Here is a 21086-nt window from a genome sequence, read left to right as displayed (position 1 = left end):
GTTATCTTGAATTTGTTTTTATCCGTGTTTTATATGCTTGGAGTGGCACTCCCTCCCAAGGGATGTCTTGCCATGTCAGTTTGTTCCCAGTCATGTCTCTACAACTAGCTGTGAGAGGTTGTCTCCCACAGTCTTCAGGTTGTTTTCTGGGTTATTTACCCTGATATAAAACTCGGATTTTTAGAGTACAGGTTTCTCACCTCTTTGGTTAAATTTATTACTAGATATTTTACTGGTTTTGGTGCAATTGTGAATGTGATTTGTTTTTCTTAATTTCACTTTCTGTAGCTTCATTATTAGTATGTAGGAATGCAGGAGATTTCTGTACATTGATTTTGTGTCCTGTGACTTTACTGAATTCATTTATCAGTTTGAATAGTTTTTTGATGGAGTCTTTGGGGTTTTCCCTATATAGTATCATGTCATCTACAAGTGGTGAGAGTTCTTCATCTTCCCTACCAATTTGCTGTCTAATTGCTGGGGCTAGGATTTCTAGTACTGAATATAATCATGACTGTGTACATCCTTGACCCCTATGTTATTAATGGGCCAGTCTGGGGCCACTTTATAATTGAGTTGGGTCACAACAGATGTTTGCCAGAGCTGTGGCTGCACCACACTGCAGGGTACTCTCCCTGTGTTGTCTCCCAAGAAGCTTTCAGTGGTGGCTGGGGCTTGCAGTCAGACTTGATGTCAGTCCCCAGCCTGCAGCTGGAGTTGCAGTCAAACTGGTGTGTGTGGTTATCTTCCCCTCTCCTCAGGACAGGAGTCACTTTGGAGTGGGGCTGACCCCTGACTGGACTGCTTGCATAAAGCCAATGCTGTGGAGCCACTTGGAACGCTTGCCTAGGGCAGGTTGTATGCAGTAGGTGTCCACAGGAGAGGGTGGGGGCAAGGTATGTTGTTGAGAGCTAGGTGGAGAGTGTTGGCACTACTGGCTTGCATAGGTGTCTGTGTATCTGGGCCAGAGGGTAGGGGAGAGAAATAGCACTAGCCAGCTCTTTTATTCTTGGAGAAGTCACCCAAAGATCCTTGCCCCTCCTGTGAACATTCTGAGATTAGTAAATAAATCCCCTTCTTGTATACTCCAGGTTTTTTTTCTCACTGCTGCTTCTATGCTGTATCTCCCTGAGGCTCTTTGTCATGTTCTCTCTTTAAAGGTAGGGATTCAGTTTCCCCTTGCCTTCCAGCTCTCCCAGAGCTGAGCCTACTGGTATCCAAAGGTCCTGGTGTTGAGCCAAGCCTCTCTAGTTTTCATAGCTAAATGTTATGGGGCTTCATCTTCCCAGGGTGGGTCCCCCTGTGCCTGGAGTGGCTGCGATGGGGTCTGCTCTTCCCCATTCTTCATGCTTGGAGTGCCACTCCCTCCCAAGGGATGTCTTGCCATGTCAGTTTGTTCCCAGCCATGTCTCTACAACTAGCTGTGGAGAGGTGGTCTCCCACAGTCTTCAGGTTGTTTTCTGGGTTTTTTACCCTGATATATGGGTGTTATCTAGGTGTATCCATAGGATGAGGTGAACTTCGTATCTTCTTATTCTGATGCCTTCCATGAAAGCTATTTGGGCATAAATCTGAAGATACCAAAATCACCTGGGTCGTTAACAGCTAGTGTGTTAATGACCTCTCTGATATTTTCCACATGCTGTGCCTAATTTAATGTTATTGTCACTATAGTGATGGATACTAGTTTTGGCCAACATGGCACAGTACTCTATTTTAGATTTCTGCAAGGCTGGGCAACAGTTGTTAGTGAGGATGACCAGTTTTGTTTGCCTTGTCTAATAATTTTCAGTGCTTTCTTGTACTACAGTATGCACTTTCCACTCTTCATAATGGGTTGGAGCCTAGAGTTGATCTATTCCAGCAACTTTTTCTTGTTCTGTGAGGACACCATCTTCCTGCCTTAGGTACAGGACAGTTTTCAAACAAGAGAAGACACTAAGATGGTTGGGAGTGACCAGAGTCCAGTGGTCTTTCAATGAATGGTTGTGGTGGCCATTAACAATAATACATAGGTCCGTGACTTCACCAAGGGTTTCAAATGGTGAGATCTAGTTGTATTATTTAGTCTTAGTTATGCTTCATAAAGAGCACTTTCTCTCATTAACTTTTTTGTTACCTCAAGATAGAATTCTTACATTAAAGTCAGGATAAATGTTGAATTTTTTTTCTTCCTTTATTTATATAAGTAAATGATATGGTTCCTTAATATTTTCCAAAGATGAATGGTGAGTGTTTTTTAAAAATTATTAGGAAGTCATGGGTGTTTAACATTTTTCATATGGTTCAACCTATTACAGTTTTTGTCGTTACCGATGAGCAAATTGTCTTCTTGGCCAGTGGGAGCCTCTTCAAAGACCCCAGTAGTCTTCAAAAGTTGCCTTGTTATCTCATAGGACATACTTTCCAGACTTATCCTGTATATTCTCTGTTCTAGACGTGGCATTTGCAATTTCTTAAAGAGAAGTGCTCCTTTTTAATGAGAAAATTATATTTAGAGAACATAACCTGCTATTAAGTTAGTCATTGTGTCTATCGTTTTGGGGCATCAGAGTTAGGAATACGCTTTTTAAAAAGAGAAATATGGGGACACATGGGTGGCTCAGTCAGTTAAGTGGCTGCCTTTAGCTCAGGTCATGATCCCAGGATTCTGGGATCGAGCCCCACATTGGGCTCCCTGCTCAGCAGGGAGCCTACTTCTCCCTCTTCCTCTGCTTGCTGCTCCCCCTACTTGGGCTCTCTCTCTATCAAAAAAATAAAATCTTAAAAAAAAAAAACATGCTATGAATGTATACGGACACACCCATTTTCAATTTAGGATCACATACTCAGGTCCTTCCTGTGGATTTCTTATTGAATCTACTACCATAGCTAAGTAGAAATTAAAGTTTAAAACCATGTATATTGTCCAGTCCTGTTCCAGAGATGATAGTGAATATGTCAGTCTGAGTGTCAACATGCTTATGGGATTTGAGGCTCTTAAAAATAGATAATGGTAGTGAGTTTTTTGGAAATCACCCACTACATTTGTGCTTGTCTGTGGAATTTGCCCTTCTTCTCATACCGTGTGATTTACCTGTTGGCAAATATACATAAGTGCATGATGTTAATCTGTTACGGAATCCACTGCATGCCACGCATGACATGCATAATCTCACTTGATTGTCAAGGCTTGTAAGACCTCTATGGTACACATACTTTATATTTTAATCTTTGATTTACTTGGAATTTATTTTGATGTATGGTATAAGGTAGAGATTTAGCTTTTGCCTCAAATCATTTCTCGGTTATTTCTGTGCCATATCAGATGATCTTTCACATGCTCCATGATTTAAAATAACATTTCCACAGAGGCCCCTAGGTGGCTCAATCTGTTAAGCACCTGGACTCCTGGTTTTGGCTCAGGTCATGGTCTCGTGGGTCCTGGGATTGCATGAGGCCCTGTGCTGAGCGGGGAGTCCACCTGAAGATTCTGTTCCCCTCCCACTCCTGCAACTCATGCATGTGTGCTCGCTCTCTCTCAAATAAGTAAATAAATAAATAAATAAATCTTAAAAAAAAAAACTATCACATACTACACATATTACATTCTTATACATACTACACATACTACATTCTTATACATACTTGAGTCTTTTCTAAATTGAGTTTTCTATCTGGTTCTGTTATCCTCTCTGTCTAATCCTGCACTCATTTAGTTAATGCTCCTTTATGATACATTTTGATGTTTGTTAAGAGCCTCTCATTCTCTTCCTACACCTAACCACACTCTTACAATGTTCTTCATTTTTTTTTTTTTTTACATATACAATTAGTTTTCCAGATGAACTTGCAAACCATTTAACTAAGTTCCATTTAAAATATTTTGATGACTGGGGCACCTGGGTGCCTCAGTGGGTTAAAGCCTCTGCCTTTGGCTCAGGTCATGATTTCAGGGTCCTGGGATCGAGCCCCGCATCGGGAACTCTGCTCAGCGGGGAGCCTGCTTCCTCTTCTCTCTCTGCCTGCCTCTCTGCCTACTTGTGCTTTCTCTCTGTCAAATAAATAAATAAAATCTTTCAAAAAAATACTTTGATGACTAGTAACTTTGAAAATATTTGATATAAAAGAAACATAGAGGAAGCTAGAAGCACTTTCCAAAATAAGGTCTTTCTTTAATTTTTTTAGATTTGAGATCCTTCTTTATTTTTATATCTCTCTTACCATAGCATTTCATAAATGTCTGATCCTTGATTTAACTTACTGTTTTGAGCATAGCATTTTTGTTAGCAGTTGATTTTGCTAAATTTTCACAAACCTGACTTAACACTAATCTTGACCTTATGCTTCATTAATTAGAATTAATTTCCTGTCCAAACAATACGTCCAAGTGTAGCTATGACTGTGTTCTGACATCAGATGGTCCCGTATGTTTCTGTCCTGAAGGCTCAGTGCTTGAGACAGATGGAAAAACATGTAGTGGTAAGTTTATTGACTTTTGTTTGTTTGCAAACATTAGTTTTCTGAGTGACACCTAAAGATTGATCTTATTTATAAAGGAGAAGAGACTTTCCAACATTACACATTAAAAGATATTTGTACAACAGAGTAACATATACATTTATATCAGGTTTTTGTTGACATATTTTCTGTTTTAGACAGCAAGGTGTAGTAGTTGCCAGGGCTTTGGGCTTTGAAATCAGACAGCTCTGAGGTAGTACTACCTGTTGGTAGCAGTGTTATTTTGGACTAGTTACTTGCCCTTCCTTAGTCTGATTTTTTTCATCTGTAGAAGTTAGTTAGCCCAGCTTCCTGGATTTGTGGCCAACATCGAACAAGATGATGGGTGCAGAGTTTTTAGCCTATTCCTTGCAACTAACAAATAACTCTCTACTTCATCTTCATAGAGACTTAAGCATATAGCAGGCCAGATGTAACTTAGAATTAGCATAAGAGCTATATGTGGCTTTTTTTTTAAAAACAAAGAAAGCAAAAAAACTCACAATTCCAAAAATATATGTGAGAAGAAAATATATTACTCACTAGCAAGAGTTGAACCAGTTGTCAGACACATCAAAATATATTCCTTATTCCAGCTGCTGTCAGCGCAGTGGTCTTCAAACTCAGTGGTAGAACGGAGGACAGAGGCTCCTGTCCTCCATGTGAAGGGTTAACATTCAAGCTATAAGGTTATAGGAAAATAGAATACGGTGACAAATTTCCTCCTAGTCTCTGAAAAATAACCTTGATTGCAGCAGTATAAGATATTGTGGAAATGGTTTTAAAAACCCTCACGTATTGGGCTCATTCAGTGTTTTGATGAAAAATTGTTATATTTTTGAATGACATGGTGTCATCAGCAAGTGCTTGTTTTCGTAGGCTGTTCGTCACTTGATAATGGTGGGTGTAGCCAGCTCTGCCTCCCTCTCAGCCCCGTCTCCTGGGAATGTGGTTGCTTTCCTGGGTACGACCTACAACTGGACAAAAAAAGCTGTGTGGCATCAGGTTAGTGCTGTGGATGTTTGAAAGTGTGTCTCTGCAAAAAGATTATATGAAAACACTTTATTTAGAAATACGGGGAATTAAATTGCATTTGGCTTCTGAGTAGAACGTCTGATTTTTTATTTTTCTGGAAACAGAAAATGAATCACATAGTCAATATAAATAAGAATCACATAAATAAATAATCATGTTTTTGAGGAATGTTTCTAGTTTATCAGCACTCAGCAAAGATTTGCCATTACATCAAGTATGGCATTCCAGTATATGCGAAAATCATGACCAGAACTGTTTTAAAAGACTTCATAGTTTAGAGGTGTTTAATAAATATTTGTTGATTGATTTGATTTCCATCTCTTCAGAGAATGTAACCATCATAATACTTTGACAAATTCTGTCCTTTTTATGTCAAGATTTAATATGCAGTTGAATGCTTGAATTATTTTTTCATCTGCTGACATTCTATCTCTTGTGTCCTTCAACAGCCTTGGATTCCTAGATTTATATCAAATTGATGTTATCTCTCCTGAGGTTCATTATGCTTATAATCTGGGGTAACATAATGAGGAGCCTGCAGAGTTTGCCTTAGACCCCGATACTCTTAACTTCTCAGGGCCTTCGTGAATATAGCGTAATCTGAAAATTATCAGGGGTCTTGTTATTAACTCAAATAATAATGCCCCCCTTTCAGAAGTGCCAGGTCAGAGAAATGTATTTATCCCAACATGAATTAATATTATCTGCTAACATTAATATGTTTCCATATGTGTGAATCAAGGAGATTATGGCACTAAGACTTGCATCATCTGGCTATGGTGCTGGCTATTTAATGCTGGCTCTTTTTATAAGTAATTTACATTTTAAAAGCAGGTACCTAGACAGAGGGGAATCCAGTAAAATGGAATTCTGGTAAAATGTCACCTCATAGGAGAAAACTTCTTCCCTGTCTTAACCTACACCACACTGGTGGAATATTAAGTAAGTAAGAACTGCAGAAAGAGGGCATGATGAAAGGAGAAGTCAGAAGTGCTTACTGGGTTCCAAGACATATTTTAAATGGAGGCGTACTTGAATTTGCTTAACAGGACCGCAGCCATTTTTATTGTTTGCCAATTCTCAAGACATTCGACGCTTGCATTTTGATGGAACAGAGTATGGAACCCTGCTCAGCCAGCAGATGGGGACAGTTTTTGCCCTTGATCACGACCCCGTGGAAAATAAGGTATGGCTTTGTCGTTGAACAGAGGTGGCTATGCCTTAAGGACAGAGTAGAGGATTTTATCCCAGCAGATGATCTGAGCTACTTGAAAATCCTCTGCTAAGTTCAGAATGATTAGGTGCAGAGAAATGCAGATATAAGCCCTGGAGTGTAATTTGGGAAATGTTAAGGGCTCTCCTATTCTCATAACCCTACCCTGGCCCTTACTGTGACTCAGCTATTTTATTGGAAATGATAAATCAGGCTCTTAAATTTAGTCTCCTCTTTGGAGATGAGATTGGGAGGCTAGCACAGTGCTGTACCCACAGGAGGACTGCCATAAATAGGTTTTCCATTATTTGCCAATAGCGGAAGCGGTGGGAGGCTGGGGTAGGTTATATTTGTGCTAGGTTAGAATGTGCTTGAAATGATATGGTGTCTTCTGGAGTTTAATCATATGGTAGTTATACATTTACATAGCTATTAGTTAATTATTTAGTTATGACTAGATAGTGCATTCATTCCTAGAGTTTTAAACTTTGTATTTTTGTGTCTTCCTGATTTGAAGCAGTCAGGTAAATGGCCGAAGGAGACAATGAAACAGATTGATTGTGTTTAATTGCTATGGTTTGGTAGCCAAATATAACTCTTTTTGCAAAGAGAAGCTTTATACTTAAATACTAATAAAAAAAATCCTTCTTTCTTTTCCTTGAACTGAATCTATGTGACTTACTGGAAGAATTATATTAATAGAAAGAAAATAATAGGAACAAAATCAGTTCAAGATTCATTTGTTACCAAACTAGTTTTTTTTTTTTTTTTTTTTACCGACATAGTCAGCATTTATAAGGTGACTAAAGAGACCTAGAAGAACTTGCAGTCATGTGGCTGCTTTTCATTTCCCTCGTCAAGTTCTCCTGTCCTTGCTCTTCAAACTGGGGTCCTTGGACCAGTGGCACTGTTATCACCTGGGGCTTGTTAGTCCTGCGGACTTCCAGGCTCCACCTCTGACCTCTGAAGCAGAGTCTGCATTTTAACAAGATTTCCAGGTGATTCGGGTGTACACTTGAGTTTGAGAAGAGCTGTAGCTTAGTGTTTTTTAATAGGAGAAGTACCCATTTTTGTCTTATGGAATAGAACCTTTTCTGTTTCATCTGTAGCGAAAGATGATAACCCATTGGTTAATGAATTACCACTTCATGAACATTCTCATCATTGATTAGAAGTTTAGGTACATTTATCTACTCAGCTAAAGTCCACAAATGCTATCATTAAATTGTCAGCTGACCCACGGCAGTTCTTAACACTCTCACAAAATTCTTGTACCCGTTAGCTAGTCTGCATAGGAGAGTGAAAAAGAGCCTTGCACTTGCAAGCTCATGTTCTGTTGAAGATGGATTAATTAAAATGCAATTAAATATGGTTAGAGATGAAAGAAATGTTAGCAAATATCTAGTTTAACTTTGTCATTTTTCCAGTTGAAAAGACTGAATTTAATGACTTGGCCAACTCAATTAAAACAAAGAAGGGCCTGAACTGGGAGACAAACCTGTGTCTCCAGACTTGTAGGGACGTGTAGGGCTGTGGGTTGAGCAGTCCAGCTTGTAGCCCCCACTAAACTATTCATAATTGCTCCCTTTCAGGCTGTAGAAGCCATTAGAGTTCAAGTACATTGGCTTGATTATTGATCAATTATCAAAGTTTAACAAATTACCCAGTAGTAATAGAAATATGTGCCAGGCATAGGGATAGATCTATATCTATATGTATATAAATGTACACAGATATAGGTATATCTCCTTTTTGGATTCACATTATTATCCCCATTTAACCAAGGAGGACACTGAGGGTGTGAGACCTGGAGGAAGCTGCTTATGTTTACACACATCTGGGAAGCAGCAGAAGTGAAATATGGAATTCCATTGCAGGTGTGTCTATCTCCAAGGCCAAGTTCTTAGTGGTTGCACTATATGATCTAAAGATTTACTAACCATGTCTGTACCTATGTTCCACATTAATTTTTTTTTAGAGATCTAAATATATTTTTTATTGCAAAGTAACTTTAAAATTAGCAGTCCAGCTCTGTTCTTTGAGCACAATGCAATAATATATATTATTATTTTATAAATAATTATTTCCGTTATTCCACTAAATAAATACTTTAGTTTCTGAGGTTATCTGCGGTCTGATAGGTTATAAACTATTGATAACATGAGCCATGGGAAAGAAACATGTCTTTTGTAAGAGCAGATATGCTTTTTACTGCTTTTCCAGTTGGTCCCTGTTCTTTTTCTTTTTTTTTTTTTTTTATCAAATTGATTTCTTTATTTTAAGAAAAACAGTACTCATTATTTTTTTACCACACCCAGTGCTCCATGCAATCCGTGCCCTCTATACTACCCACCACCTGGTACCCTGACCTCCCACGCCCCTGCCCCTTCAAACCCCTCAGATTGTTTTTCAGAGTCCATAGTCTCTCATGATTCACCTCCCCTTCCAATTTACCCCAACTCCCTTCTCCTCTCTAACTCCCCATGTCCTCCATGCTATTTGTTATGCTCCACAAATAAGTGAAACCATATGATAATTGACTCTCTCTGCTTGACTTATTTCACTCAGCATAATCTCTTCCACATTCACTTTTAAAAACAAATCAGATAGAAATGCCTGTGTTCTTTTTTGTAGATATACTTCGCCCATACAGCCCTGAAGTGGATAGAGAGAGCTAATATGGATGGTTCCCAGCGAGAAAGGCTTATTGAGGAAGCTATAGATGAGCCAGAAGGTCTTGCCATAGATTGGATTGAGCGTAAATTCTACTGGACGGACAAAGGGTATGCTTCCTCCTTCGCTTGTAAGCCACGAGGGATGGGAGTGAGGCATAGGTGATAGCGTGGTCTCAGCCTCTGCTTTGAACCCAAGAGAATATAGCTGGGCACTTGGGTGGGACTGGAGGAAAGATGCCCCTGATGCTGTCCACGTTCCCTCCACTCCCCCCACACTACCAGGCAGGGTGGTCCTTGTTTCATCAAGACTGGATCTATATCCAAGGGAGAATTGTGAGGACCAAAGAAGTAACCTAGGCTTTTGATCTTCAGGCTGTGATCAGAGAAAGGCAAAGCTTGTCTGAATACAATCACTGAGCATCCTCTGCGCAGCTGCTCTGGATACCCCATATCCTCGGTAACGTGGGCAAATGCTTGTTCCACACACGTATCAGTAGAAGAGATGTAGAAAGAAGGTGGTGCATAAATCATTGCCAAATGAAGGGTGTGCACACCTGGAGGGGCTTGGAAGAGGCTCCAGGAATCAGCTAGCCCCACCCCCTCACTGTACAGACCAGAAGACACATGTTGTCTCCTCGTGAATAAGCCTTAAAGGAGGGAGCAAGGCTGAACGTGGGAGTTATGAGCCAAGTCTTCATGAGAGTGGAGAGATGGTCTACTTGCTCTGATGCTGGCTTTCCCAGAACTAGAGAGAAGCTAGGCTGTTCCTGTCCTTTGGGCGTACTGCTGCCCTGGCTGTAGAGGGGCAGGTGTGCTTGGTGTGTGTGTGGCTGTGAACCCAAGGAATGGCGGTGGTGGGAGGAGGGTGGGGAAAGGAAGTGGCTGCATCTTTTCTGTGTGCTATCGAGGGCCACTCCTTGCTTCTGAGAGAGGCCGCTAACCACAGAGAACAGGCAGCTATCACAAGACGGTATGAGAAATTCTCTGTGCTCTAGGATGTTTGATCAGAGCACTTAAAGCCACAGAGTGTAATGGTAGTCAATCTATGCAACTGTGTTAAAGTGAAAGAAGGTAGAATTAATTAGGATTTCACCTCTAGGAAGTCAGTGGTCCCAATCCAGAAGGAGAAGTCCCAGGGAACAGGTTTATAGATCTGGGAGTAGTTTTCCTATGTCCCAGAAAATTTTTTTGGTCTGGATAATCCATGGGAGACAATTGGTGTCTCCCATGACTCCCATTAAAAATGAGCCAGATGGGGGTGCCTGGGTGGCTCAGTGGGTTAAACCTCTGCCTTCAGCTCAGGTCATGATCTCAGGGTCCTGGGATCGAGCCCCGCATCGGGCTCTCTGCTCAGCCTCTCTGCCTGCCTCTCTGCCTACTTGTGATCTTTCTCTCTCTCTGTCAAACAAATAAATAAAATCTTAAAAAAAAAAATGAGCCATATGCATGACATGGTGTACAGTTATCAATAACATGGTATTTTTATATTCACAGTAGTCCATTTTCATTCATTCATTCATTTTTGTTTACTTAAACATACCTTTATTCCTTTATTCTTTGGATATTTGTTTATTGACTATCTGAAATGCATCAGACGTTATGCTAAGAGCTTTATCGTCATGACACTGTGAATCCCCAAATGATAAGTTTTCTTATCCCCAATTTAAAGATGAAAAAAAACCTTGGAATTAAAGAGGTAAGGTAGCTTCCCCAATGGCAAGCAGCCAGCAAGAAGTAGATCTGGAGTTTTAGTTGTAGTAATGATAAAAATCATAATAACAGCCTCCTCTGTGTGGAACCTACTTAAAAGGATGTTTTAAAATGTCAGTTGTGTGTAATAACAGAGTTTGTCTGCGGCTGTTCCCAGAAAGGTAAATGTTGGTCCGGACAGCAGATGTCAGCCGCCCTTGGCCTCTCCAAGGATGCCAGGTCTCCTCGTATTTCCTGCATTTGTATGGCACCTTTAATTTTCAGTGTTTGATTAATGGCCCCATGGTACCTATTGCAAGACAATGCCTTCAGGAGATAGGCGGGTACCACTGTGGGCTGGAGAATCAGACCTCAACTTCCCAAGTTCACGGACTTCAGTAATAACAAGCCCTTCTAAGTCCTCTTCCCTCTAATGGCAGCTGTTAAAAGGAAACCTTTAATTTGTCTGGAAATGAGAGGTTTATAGCTTGAAAACCTCAATATTAGCTAGAAATTGGATTTAAATAACTGAGATTCCAAGCTCATGCTATTAGATTATATGGTAACTCTTAGCCAATTGAAAGAACCAGAGTGGATGCCTTCAGTTTATATTGGCTGAGGAAAAGACATATTCACATTAACATCTCACTGTAGGAAGGAAGCTAATTGATCATTCCACTGGCAGAGCTATTATTTAGCATTAAGGAATCCTGATTCTTAAAGTCAAATGCCCAGCAAAAATGAATTAGGAGGGCAAAAATATATGTTTAGATATATTTATACCTCCTGGGAGGTATAAATCACTCTTCCAAGGGCTCTGGGTGGACAAGTCCTGGCCTGGGAACAGGGTGGGTTTTGGGGCATCCCAGAGGCATTGAGGCCAATTAGATCATGGAAAAAAAGAGAAAGACACTGCATTAGATCAACGGTCTTGCTTGAACTCATGCACCCAGATGTCCATGTTTGTCTTTGCTTTCTCATCACCTACACTGGAGTTAGAGATTTGCTTTCTGGCTGAATGAAATAGAAGTGTATTACTGGGTGAGCCCCTGCGGAGCTGTGAAAGTAAATTCCAGAAATCCTGCCTAAGACAGCTCCAGCGTCAAGAGCTTACGTCCGTCTTGATTCTCATCAGTTCACTTCTGCTCAAAACAGTAAGAACTTAGAGATGATGTAGCCGTGAGATCAGAACTAACAGTTTTCTCTCCCCTGGTCACAAGCAAGTGGCCTCAGAATTCCTTCCCTCCCACTCAGACACATCGAGTTCAAAAATACCTTTCAGCCGGCAGTATCTTGGCGACGGATCACTTCATCTGGAAATAGAATTATCTTTTAAGAGTGGCTCTGTTGTGCAAATGGCTTCCAGTTATCCAGCGCCCTGAGTTGGTGGTTTGTACCGTGTACTTGACCAGCACAGGCTCTGAGCCATTTTTGCCTCTGCCTCCCTCCCACACAGAAACTAGGAGGAGGATTATATGAAACCCCTTCCCCACCGAGTGGCTAGAAAGTACACTCACATAAACCACGCAGCCTCCTCCTTAGTGTTTAGTAGAACAGGGAGGAGAGAATAGTTCTGCCTTGTGTTTCTGGTCAGGCCTGTTGTATGTGGACATTGCCCACAAGAGCGAGGGATAGGCCTTTCCAGATGTTGGTTGAATGAATTAAAGATAATTATACTTTCCAGTGTAACAGGTAGGGAAACAGGCTGAGCAGATGCCACAGGGTGGGAGGGGAGGTTGTTGTTCTCTCAGCCTGTGGTCCTGCCTGCTCCTGGTTGCCGCTGGGAAGCCCAGCTTAGTAAACAGGGTGAGGCACCTGTCTTGAGCCTGCCGCTTGCATTCTTTACGTTCCCTAGACTCTAATTCCCTCAACCTCTCCTGCGGGACTCTGAGCTCTATAAGGACAGAGGCAGAGTTTTGTTTGCTGTTGTCTCTAATGCTTCAGCAAATCTTTGACACATGGTAGGTGCTCAGGAAATACTTACTTGTAATAAAGGTCAATTTAACAAATAGAAAATTCAGGAAATGAGGATTTTCTCCTCTGCCAGATTCCATAGGTTTTTTTTTTTTTAAATTTTTAAAATTAATTTATTTGTCAGGGGGCACCGCACAAGCAGGGGGAGCAACAGGCGGAGGGAGAAGGAGGCTCCCTGCTGAGCAAGGAGCCCAAGGCAGGACTTGATCCCCAGGACCCTGGGAGGGTGACCTGAGCTTAAGGCAGACACTTAACCAACTGAGCAAGCCAGGCACCCCTATTTTTTTTTAATGTAAAGATTAGCAATAATATTTCCGTACTCCCATTTGTCTTAGAATCATATGGAAGAAAACAAAGTCAACAGAAATCTCGCCTCTGCTGTCCTTGTGCTAGCTGCCTCTGTCACCCTTCGAGGCCCACTCTCTCTCCTCCCTGTGATCTGTGACCATGAAGAAGAGAGCTGCTCCCCTCTGGCTTCCAGTGGGTTTAGCAGGAACTGGGGGGTTGTGAAGAAAAGGGGTCAGTGGTATTCACACTCCTGACTTTGTCCTTGCCAGGCCCCTGACACAGTCCCCTCTTACCTTATCCTTGCACTGTGTATTTTAGTTGTGTGGGATAAATACTGGGGTGCTGATTAGAAGGTTGTTTAAAAAAATAGAATTCATGGGTGTATGTGCTGACATGTGTGTATGTATGTGTGATGACCTTGACTTGTGTTGTGAGTATGTGGTATGTGTGTGCACACATGTGATGGAGGTAGTTTAGAATGCCTATCTTTGCATTTCAGTAAGTAACAGGGAGAAGGAGTAGGTTTGTTTAAAAAGGAAAGTTGATGTAACAAGCTCCTTTTTATTACATGCATCTTAGGAAATCTCTCATCGAAGGGAGTGATTTAAATGGAAAACATCGTGAAATAATCATCAAGGAGGATCTCTCTCAGCCACGAGGAATTGCTGTTCATCCAATGGCCAAGTAAGTATTTGTGAAAATAATGCACTTTCCCATAGGGGTCATGAGAGTTCATGTTTGATGTACTAGTGTCCAAAATTTGTCGTAAGACCTCAGGTGTTCAGGGGAGTCAGAAATCAAGAAAATCCATGAGATTGGTTCAAACTTTCAGAAATGATATAGCTAGCATGACTTCATCATCCTTTTATGTTTTTAGACTTTCTATTCTTACATAAAAGTTTTGTTATTCCCATAACCTTCCTTTTAAGCCAATTTAATTTTTTTAAAAAAGAAGTGGGCTGTAATTCATTAACCAATTAGATGTAAGAAAACATAAGATGAGTTTGAATGATAGGTCATTCCTAGATTTAGATAACTGGAAATAGAAACCATGAGAGATGAGAGGACTATGTTGGTAATCGTGAATTTGACATATTGGCGAAAAATGTTGGTTTAAGTTTAGAGAGTTAAGGAAAATAATGTATTCCTTCCTAGTTGTTCAAAAACAAGGATTAAAAACTAGGCCTATTTTATTTCTAATGGGAATTTTTTGATGGTCTATGGGAAATAATATACTGGCAGTAATTGATCATTGATTTGGAGCCAGCCATGTGATTTAAAAAGTGAGAATGTAACCATCTCTAAACAAACCAATATGAAAGATAATGAACCATATTGACCTCAAAAAATGTGCCTCAGCATCCAATTCATGTAACTTAAAATTGACCAAGTTAAGTGAGTACACTGTATAAAACTAGATAACAGATAAATATGCTATTTCCTTTATGTTGCAATTTTACATGTAGAGTGAGTTTTATAAATGCATAGCACCTTTGCTAACATGATTATATTGCCTTTTGCATCATGACATGCTAATTTAAGAATATCTTCTTGAACACACTTTCAAATAGTAATATAGTTCAATTTTTCAAACTAATTTATTTCTTTATTTCTTCTTTATCCAATGATCTGAGACTTAATTCAGCATTTCCTGTCCAAGATGCTCTACATAGACAAGATAATTTTTGCTATTGAGAACATTACATGTCCAGAGTACACTGCTATACTTTCTATATTCCTTGGTGTACCACTTCAGTTTATTCTAAAGTGATTTACATTGATGTTTTCAGTGATGAAAGAATAGAAGAATTTTTTTTCATGCAAATTTTGTTTTATGCTTTCTTGATTAAAGGAAATTATTCTGGACTGATATGGGGATTAAGCCACGAATTGAAAGTTCTTCCCTTCAAGGCATTGGCCGACTGGTTATAGCTGGTTCTGATTTGGTCTGGCCCAGTGGAATAACAATTGATTACTTAACTGACAAATTGTATTGGTGTGATGCCAAGCTGTCTGTGATCGAAATGGCCAATCTGGATGGTTCAAAACGCCAAAGACTTGCCCAGAACGATGTAGGTGAGGCTTTGGGATGGGTGATTTCTTCCTTTTGTCCTGAGTGTTGACAATTGTTAGATACAAAATGTGTTTACACATACACACAGACAGACACACACACTCAACTCCCCAGACACACCTGTCCCTCAGCCATATATGGTGAGAGAAGTATGGAGACAAACACACTGACAGATTTCTTTGGGGACTTCTGAGCTACAAAGATTACCTTCACATTGGAATACTGGATAAAAACATGATGATTTATAAGCATTTCTTTTTGCCAAAATCAGAAGGAAAATATTAAAAATTTTAAGACCTCTTTGGGGATAAGAACTTTATTCAGTTGTCATTTGTTAGGTTTTAGACAATGACGTTTGTACAACTGTCATAGTATTACCTTTAGGTATTAATGAATATACATTCATAACCAAAGATTATTATAGTTTTCTTTCCTATTATATTTTCGGATTTCTCATGGGGTGACATGTATGTTCATAAACATATTAAAATGCTATAGTCTATGCTGAATGTTAAAAAAGAAATACTGGGGATGTCTGAGGGTCAGTTGGTTAAGCATGAAACTCCTGGTTTCAGCTCTGGTCATGATCCACAGGTAAAGAGATTGAGCCCTGGGTTGGGGTCCCTGCTCAGTGGGAAGTCTGCTTCCCCTCTGTCCTTACCCCCACTCCCGTGAGCCTGAACTCTCTTTCTCTCATAAATAAATAAATCTTAAAGAGAGAGAGAGAAATACTGAGTATACCAGGAGCCACTGCATTTTCTTGAGCAGGAAATACATATGATAAGACTGGCACATCCCTGTAAGCACTTAGGTAGCAGTATTAGGGTTGGATTGAAATCTGGAGAGAAGGAAATTAGTCACAAGGCTGTTGTCTAGTCAACAGTCACTGTAGGCCTGAGATAGAACATTGCCATTTCAAAGTAAAATGGAGGATTAGAGTATTACAAAAAAGTCAATGTGAATGAAAAACTTCAAGAATTTGGTAATAGATAGAATATCAAAATGAGAGTCAGGGAGATGCTGAAGATGCTTCAAAGATTCAGAAGCTGGTTGGTTGAGTAGATGCAAAAAATACGGCCTATCTCTTCTATGAACAAGTTGCTTAATAATTCCATATTTATTTTGTCTATTCTTTTTTTGGGTTAGAGGAGATGAATTTCTAGGTAAATATTATACACTAAATTGATTATGATAAGTAAATTTAAAATTTTATGTAGTTCCAAGATTCCTTAAAAATTAAGGGTATAAGGGGTGCCTGGGTGGCTCAGTGGTTTAAGCCTCTGCCTTCAGCTCAGGTCATGAACTCAGGGTCCTGGGATCAAGAATCACATCGGGCTCTCTGCTCAGCAGGAAGCCTGCTTCTCCCTTTCTCTCTGCCTGCCTCTCTGCCTACTTGTGATCTCTGTCTGTCAAATTAAAAAAAATAAAATAAAAATTAAAGGTATACTTTACAATAAATCATAAGCTTTTGTAAGATCGTAGACTTTACTCACCCAGGCACTTAACAGATATTTATGGAATCATTTTGGGAAGTGGAGATACAGTAGAGAGTAAAACAAAAATGTTTTATTTTTGTTTGGTCATGGGAGGCATATATTATTTAAGAAATACATCACCCAAATAAGTGGGAAATTATAGCTTTGATACATGAAGGCTTAAAAGGATTTGAAGATTCCTAACCAGAATGTAAAGATACCATATGCTAACCCAAAAAGCATAACAGATACTTTGTGAATAATTTCTATGCTTTTGTAATCTGTGACTAATACAATTTCCTGTTAAAAGCCATTATCAATGGATTTTGCGGAGGGTATATGTTGTAATGAGCCCTGGATATTCTATAAGATTCATGAATCACAGACCTGTATCCCGGAAACAAATAATTCATTATATGTTAATTGAATTTAAATTTTAAAAAAGCTATTATCAGATATTTGCTATGAAAAGATCTAAGTGACCATTTCCATCATTACAGTGCCATCTACTGGCGTATAAGTAAGTGGTGGCTTCTCGGCCGCTCACTCAGGATTTTTAATGTAAAGATTGAAGGATTCATTCATTCATTCATTCATTCGTTCATTTTTTTCTTTTTTAAATGAGAGAGAACGTGCGTGGTAGAGACTGGGGAGGGGCAGAAGGCAGAGGAAGAGAGAGAATCTTAAGCAGGCTTCAGGCTCAGTATGGAGCCTGACACAGGGCTCCATCTCACAACTCTGAGATCATGGCCTGAGCCGAAATCCAGAGTTGGACGCATAATTGACTGAGCCACCCAGGTGCCCCCGAAGTAATTCATCCTTCACTTAACATTCAACTGTGGCTCTTCTATTTAAAAAACTAACGAAGATTGTTTCTAGTGTGAGGTATTTGTTGAAAAACTATAGCTAATTCTCATCAACTATATTTCAGTATTAAAAATAAGAAAAATAAAAAAATTTTAAAGAGATTTAAAAAAATAGCTAATTCTGACACGTGCTACAAATGGGTGAACCCTGGAGACATTATGGTGAGTGAAATAAGCCAGGCACAAAAGACAAATACCATATGATTCTATCTACTTGACGTATCTAGAATAGTCACATTCATAGAAAAGTAGAATGAGGGGGGTGGGAAATGGGAAGTTGTGGTTTAATGGATTTTAGAGTTTCAGTTTTGCAAGATAAAAAATTTCTGGAAGTTGGCTGTATAACAAAGTGAATGTCCTTAACACTACTAAAATGTATGCCTAGGTTAAGATGATATATCTTATGTTAGAGGTATTTTGCCATAACAAAAAACCCTCATATCTATATTAAAAATGTCTGTGCTGCATTTATGGCTTTAATTGGGAACAAAAGGCTAGAGACTACTAAGATTCTCTAATGGCTCTGGTCAGTAATGATGGATGGAGACTCATTGTCACCAGCACAAGTCATTTGAGTTTGCTGCCAGAAGAGGGAGACATTCATCCTAATCCACCAAAACCACTGCTCATTTGCAAAAAAAAAAAAAAAAAAAAACTGGTCTGGGAAATGTGACTGAACAAGATTAAAGGTTCCAAATTTGGGGCTTCCTAGCTTTAGCCTCTAACCACTTGAGACAGTGTATTACAGCATTTCTCTGCTTACTACCAATACTTGAATATCTTATCAGGGCAGTTCCAGGGGCATGGAGAGGTGGGTTAGTTGAGGTAGGGTCAGAAGAGCCCACTTAGGGGTTGACAGGAGCCGTGAAAATGGAGGCAGTAGATAATAAATGACTTTTAATCAGCTTGGCCAAGATGGGAAGGAAAAAGACAAAAGGAAGCTAGAGGGGTCAGGGAGATGGGGATATTAATGAGCTAAGGGAAAGCAGATAGTAGAAGGAAGAGAGTGAAGATGTAAAAGAAAGGGATAATTAACCAAACAAGGTGTGAGAGAAGGCACGAAGAATGAGACCAGGAGCACAGGCCAGTGCACTAAAACCAGGTAACAGGAGAGGCAGGAAAGGAGGTGGGGGTCCAGTGCAGGGAAATGTGTTGCTGGAGATGGGAATTTAAAGAGACTGTTACTGAGTTACTTCGAATTGTTAAAGGTCCTTACAACAACTTGCAAATTTAGCCTACTACTTAGTGTTGCCACTTAAAATACAAGGAACCTAGTGCAAAAACAGGTAAAATAACTCATTGAAGTTTAGTCTATAGGGACAGAATCACCAAATACAACATTGCTGCCCTAGCCTCTTCCTTCTTGATGTTCTGTCAATCAGCCCACATTCTCCCATGCCCCAAATGCTGTGTGACACTGTGAGCACCTCATACCACTGGGCTCCCCTTCTAGAACAAGGTTCCCTCACCATGTGGGTTTTCCCTGGTTCAGGCATAGGTAGTGGTGTGTGTCTTGCTTAGCAGCTATAGCAAAGGAATGCTTTAGTGTGGGAATCACATGAGCATGTTGTAAGCCTTGTTCTTTTAAAAATATTCATGGCAAAGACAAGATGTACTTGTCTTGAATTCAAACTTGGATATAAACTGCTTTCAGGACACCCTTTTGCTGTGGCTGTGTTTGAGGACCATGTGTGGCTCTCAGATTGGACTATGCCATCGGTAATGAGGGTGAACAAGAGGACGGGCAAAAACCGGGTACGTCTCCGAGGCAGCATGCTGAAGCCTTCATCACTGGTTGTAGTTCATCCATTGGCAAAACCAGGTACACTGGCCATGTCACACAGTGTTTCTTTGGCTGGCATCTGTAACTATTTTAATTGATAGGAGAGGAGGAAGATATCGCAATTCTCACTAATCTGGGTGGATGTTAAGATTTCCCGAGATTTGGATTGGGTTTAAACTGAGACAATCTGGTAGTAAATTTGGGCTTCATCTTTCCATTCTCATGTTTGCTTCTCCTGACCAGCTTCTACTTAAGTTGGTCCTTTCCAAGGAGTCTTGGGTTAAGGGCACTGAGGGTGGAAATGAGGGATGGGGGATGATTTAGACACCTGCAGTAGAAGCTTCTATCTCGACTGGGGCATTTCCCTACCCCCTGAGAGCGCCAGGGCCTGAACATCATCAGTGTCCTGTACTAACTTCCTTCTGGATTTCTCCTTGTTGGTTTGACTAGATTATGAGTCAGCAAATAGGGATCATACCCGCCTAATGAGCTTCTTGAACAGAAGTACTGACTATACTGAGGTGCAAGGGTGGCTCAGTGGGTTAAGCCTCTGCCTTCGGCTCAGGTCATGATCCCAGGGTCCTAGGATCACATCGGGCTCTCTGCTCAGCAGAGAGCCTGCTTCCCCCTCTCTCTCTGCCTACTTGTGATCTCTTTCTCTCTCTGTCAAATAAATAAATAAAAATCTTTAAAAAAAAAAGTACTGACTATACTCAATAAATATACACAAGGTAATAACATTCCAAGCTGATCTTAGAACTGGCTCCATTAGGAAATCTTCTGAAATAGATCTTGATATAGGTTCCATTTAGATACACTGAAATTTTCCCCCCAAAAGCTGTACGCTGTGATCTGTATCAGTGGCACTTTTTTGGATCTCCAAGCCCATCTGTGAATGTTCCTCTTTTCCCCACAAGGAACACAGCCCTGCTTACATCAAAATGGAGGCTGTGAACATATTTGCAAAGAGAGGTTTGGAACTGCTCAGTGTTTGTGTCGTGAAGGTTTTGTGAAAGCCCCAAATGGCAAAATGTGTCTGGCTCTGAATGACCATCAGATTCCGGCAGGTAAGATGATAAATTGTATGGTTAAATTATTTTATTTTGGCTCAGGGATATAGTTCTACATCAATCCTCATGCTTCTGCTGATGTTTAGTATTTTGTTTTTAAAAGCTTCCCTGCTTCGGGGCGTCTGGGTAGCTCAGTCAGTTAAGTGTCTGACTCTTGGTTTCAGCTCAGGTCATGATCACAGGGTGCTGAGATTGAGCCCTGCATTGGGCTCCATGCTGGATGTGGAGCCTGCTTAAAGATTCTCTCTCTCCCTCTGCACCCCCCACCCCACCCCCAAAAATGCTTTCCTGCTTTTAGGGATGCTGAGTCTTTTTGTTTTGTTTTTCTGCTCTCATGAGTTTGGGCTTCTTACTAAAGATTAAATTCAGTCGACCTGCTCTAGTTGTAAAACTAACAAAAGATACTATCCAAAACATTGAGTGTCAGTCTCCACCCCTCCCTGGCATTTACAGTGGAGTGGCCCA

At 40.2% G+C, this 21086-nt stretch overlaps 1 protein-coding gene across 1 annotated transcript in view; it reads left to right on the top strand.

Annotated features, from left to right (window-relative positions):
* The window catches only part of EGF (epidermal growth factor), a 96993-nt gene that overhangs the window by 47722 nt on the left and 28185 nt on the right, over window positions 1-21086 (top strand). Inside the window, exons 8-15 of the mRNA XM_082728179.1 lie at window positions 4339-4461; window positions 5359-5484; window positions 6564-6700; window positions 9362-9510; window positions 13933-14037; window positions 15206-15429; window positions 19423-19590; window positions 20469-20618. Coding sequence (XP_082584305.1) covers window positions 4339-4461; window positions 5359-5484; window positions 6564-6700; window positions 9362-9510; window positions 13933-14037; window positions 15206-15429; window positions 19423-19590; window positions 20469-20618 — 1182 coding nt within the window. The remainder of the gene's footprint in view (window positions 1-4338; window positions 4462-5358; window positions 5485-6563; window positions 6701-9361; window positions 9511-13932; window positions 14038-15205; window positions 15430-19422; window positions 19591-20468; window positions 20619-21086) is intronic.

The sequence above is a fragment of the Mustela nivalis genome (assembly GCF_964662115.1).
Source record: "Mustela nivalis genome assembly, chromosome: 4".
In the NCBI taxonomy this organism is placed as follows: domain Eukaryota; kingdom Metazoa; phylum Chordata; class Mammalia; order Carnivora; family Mustelidae; genus Mustela; species Mustela nivalis.
This window is presented reverse-complemented; position numbering and strand designations above follow the sequence as displayed.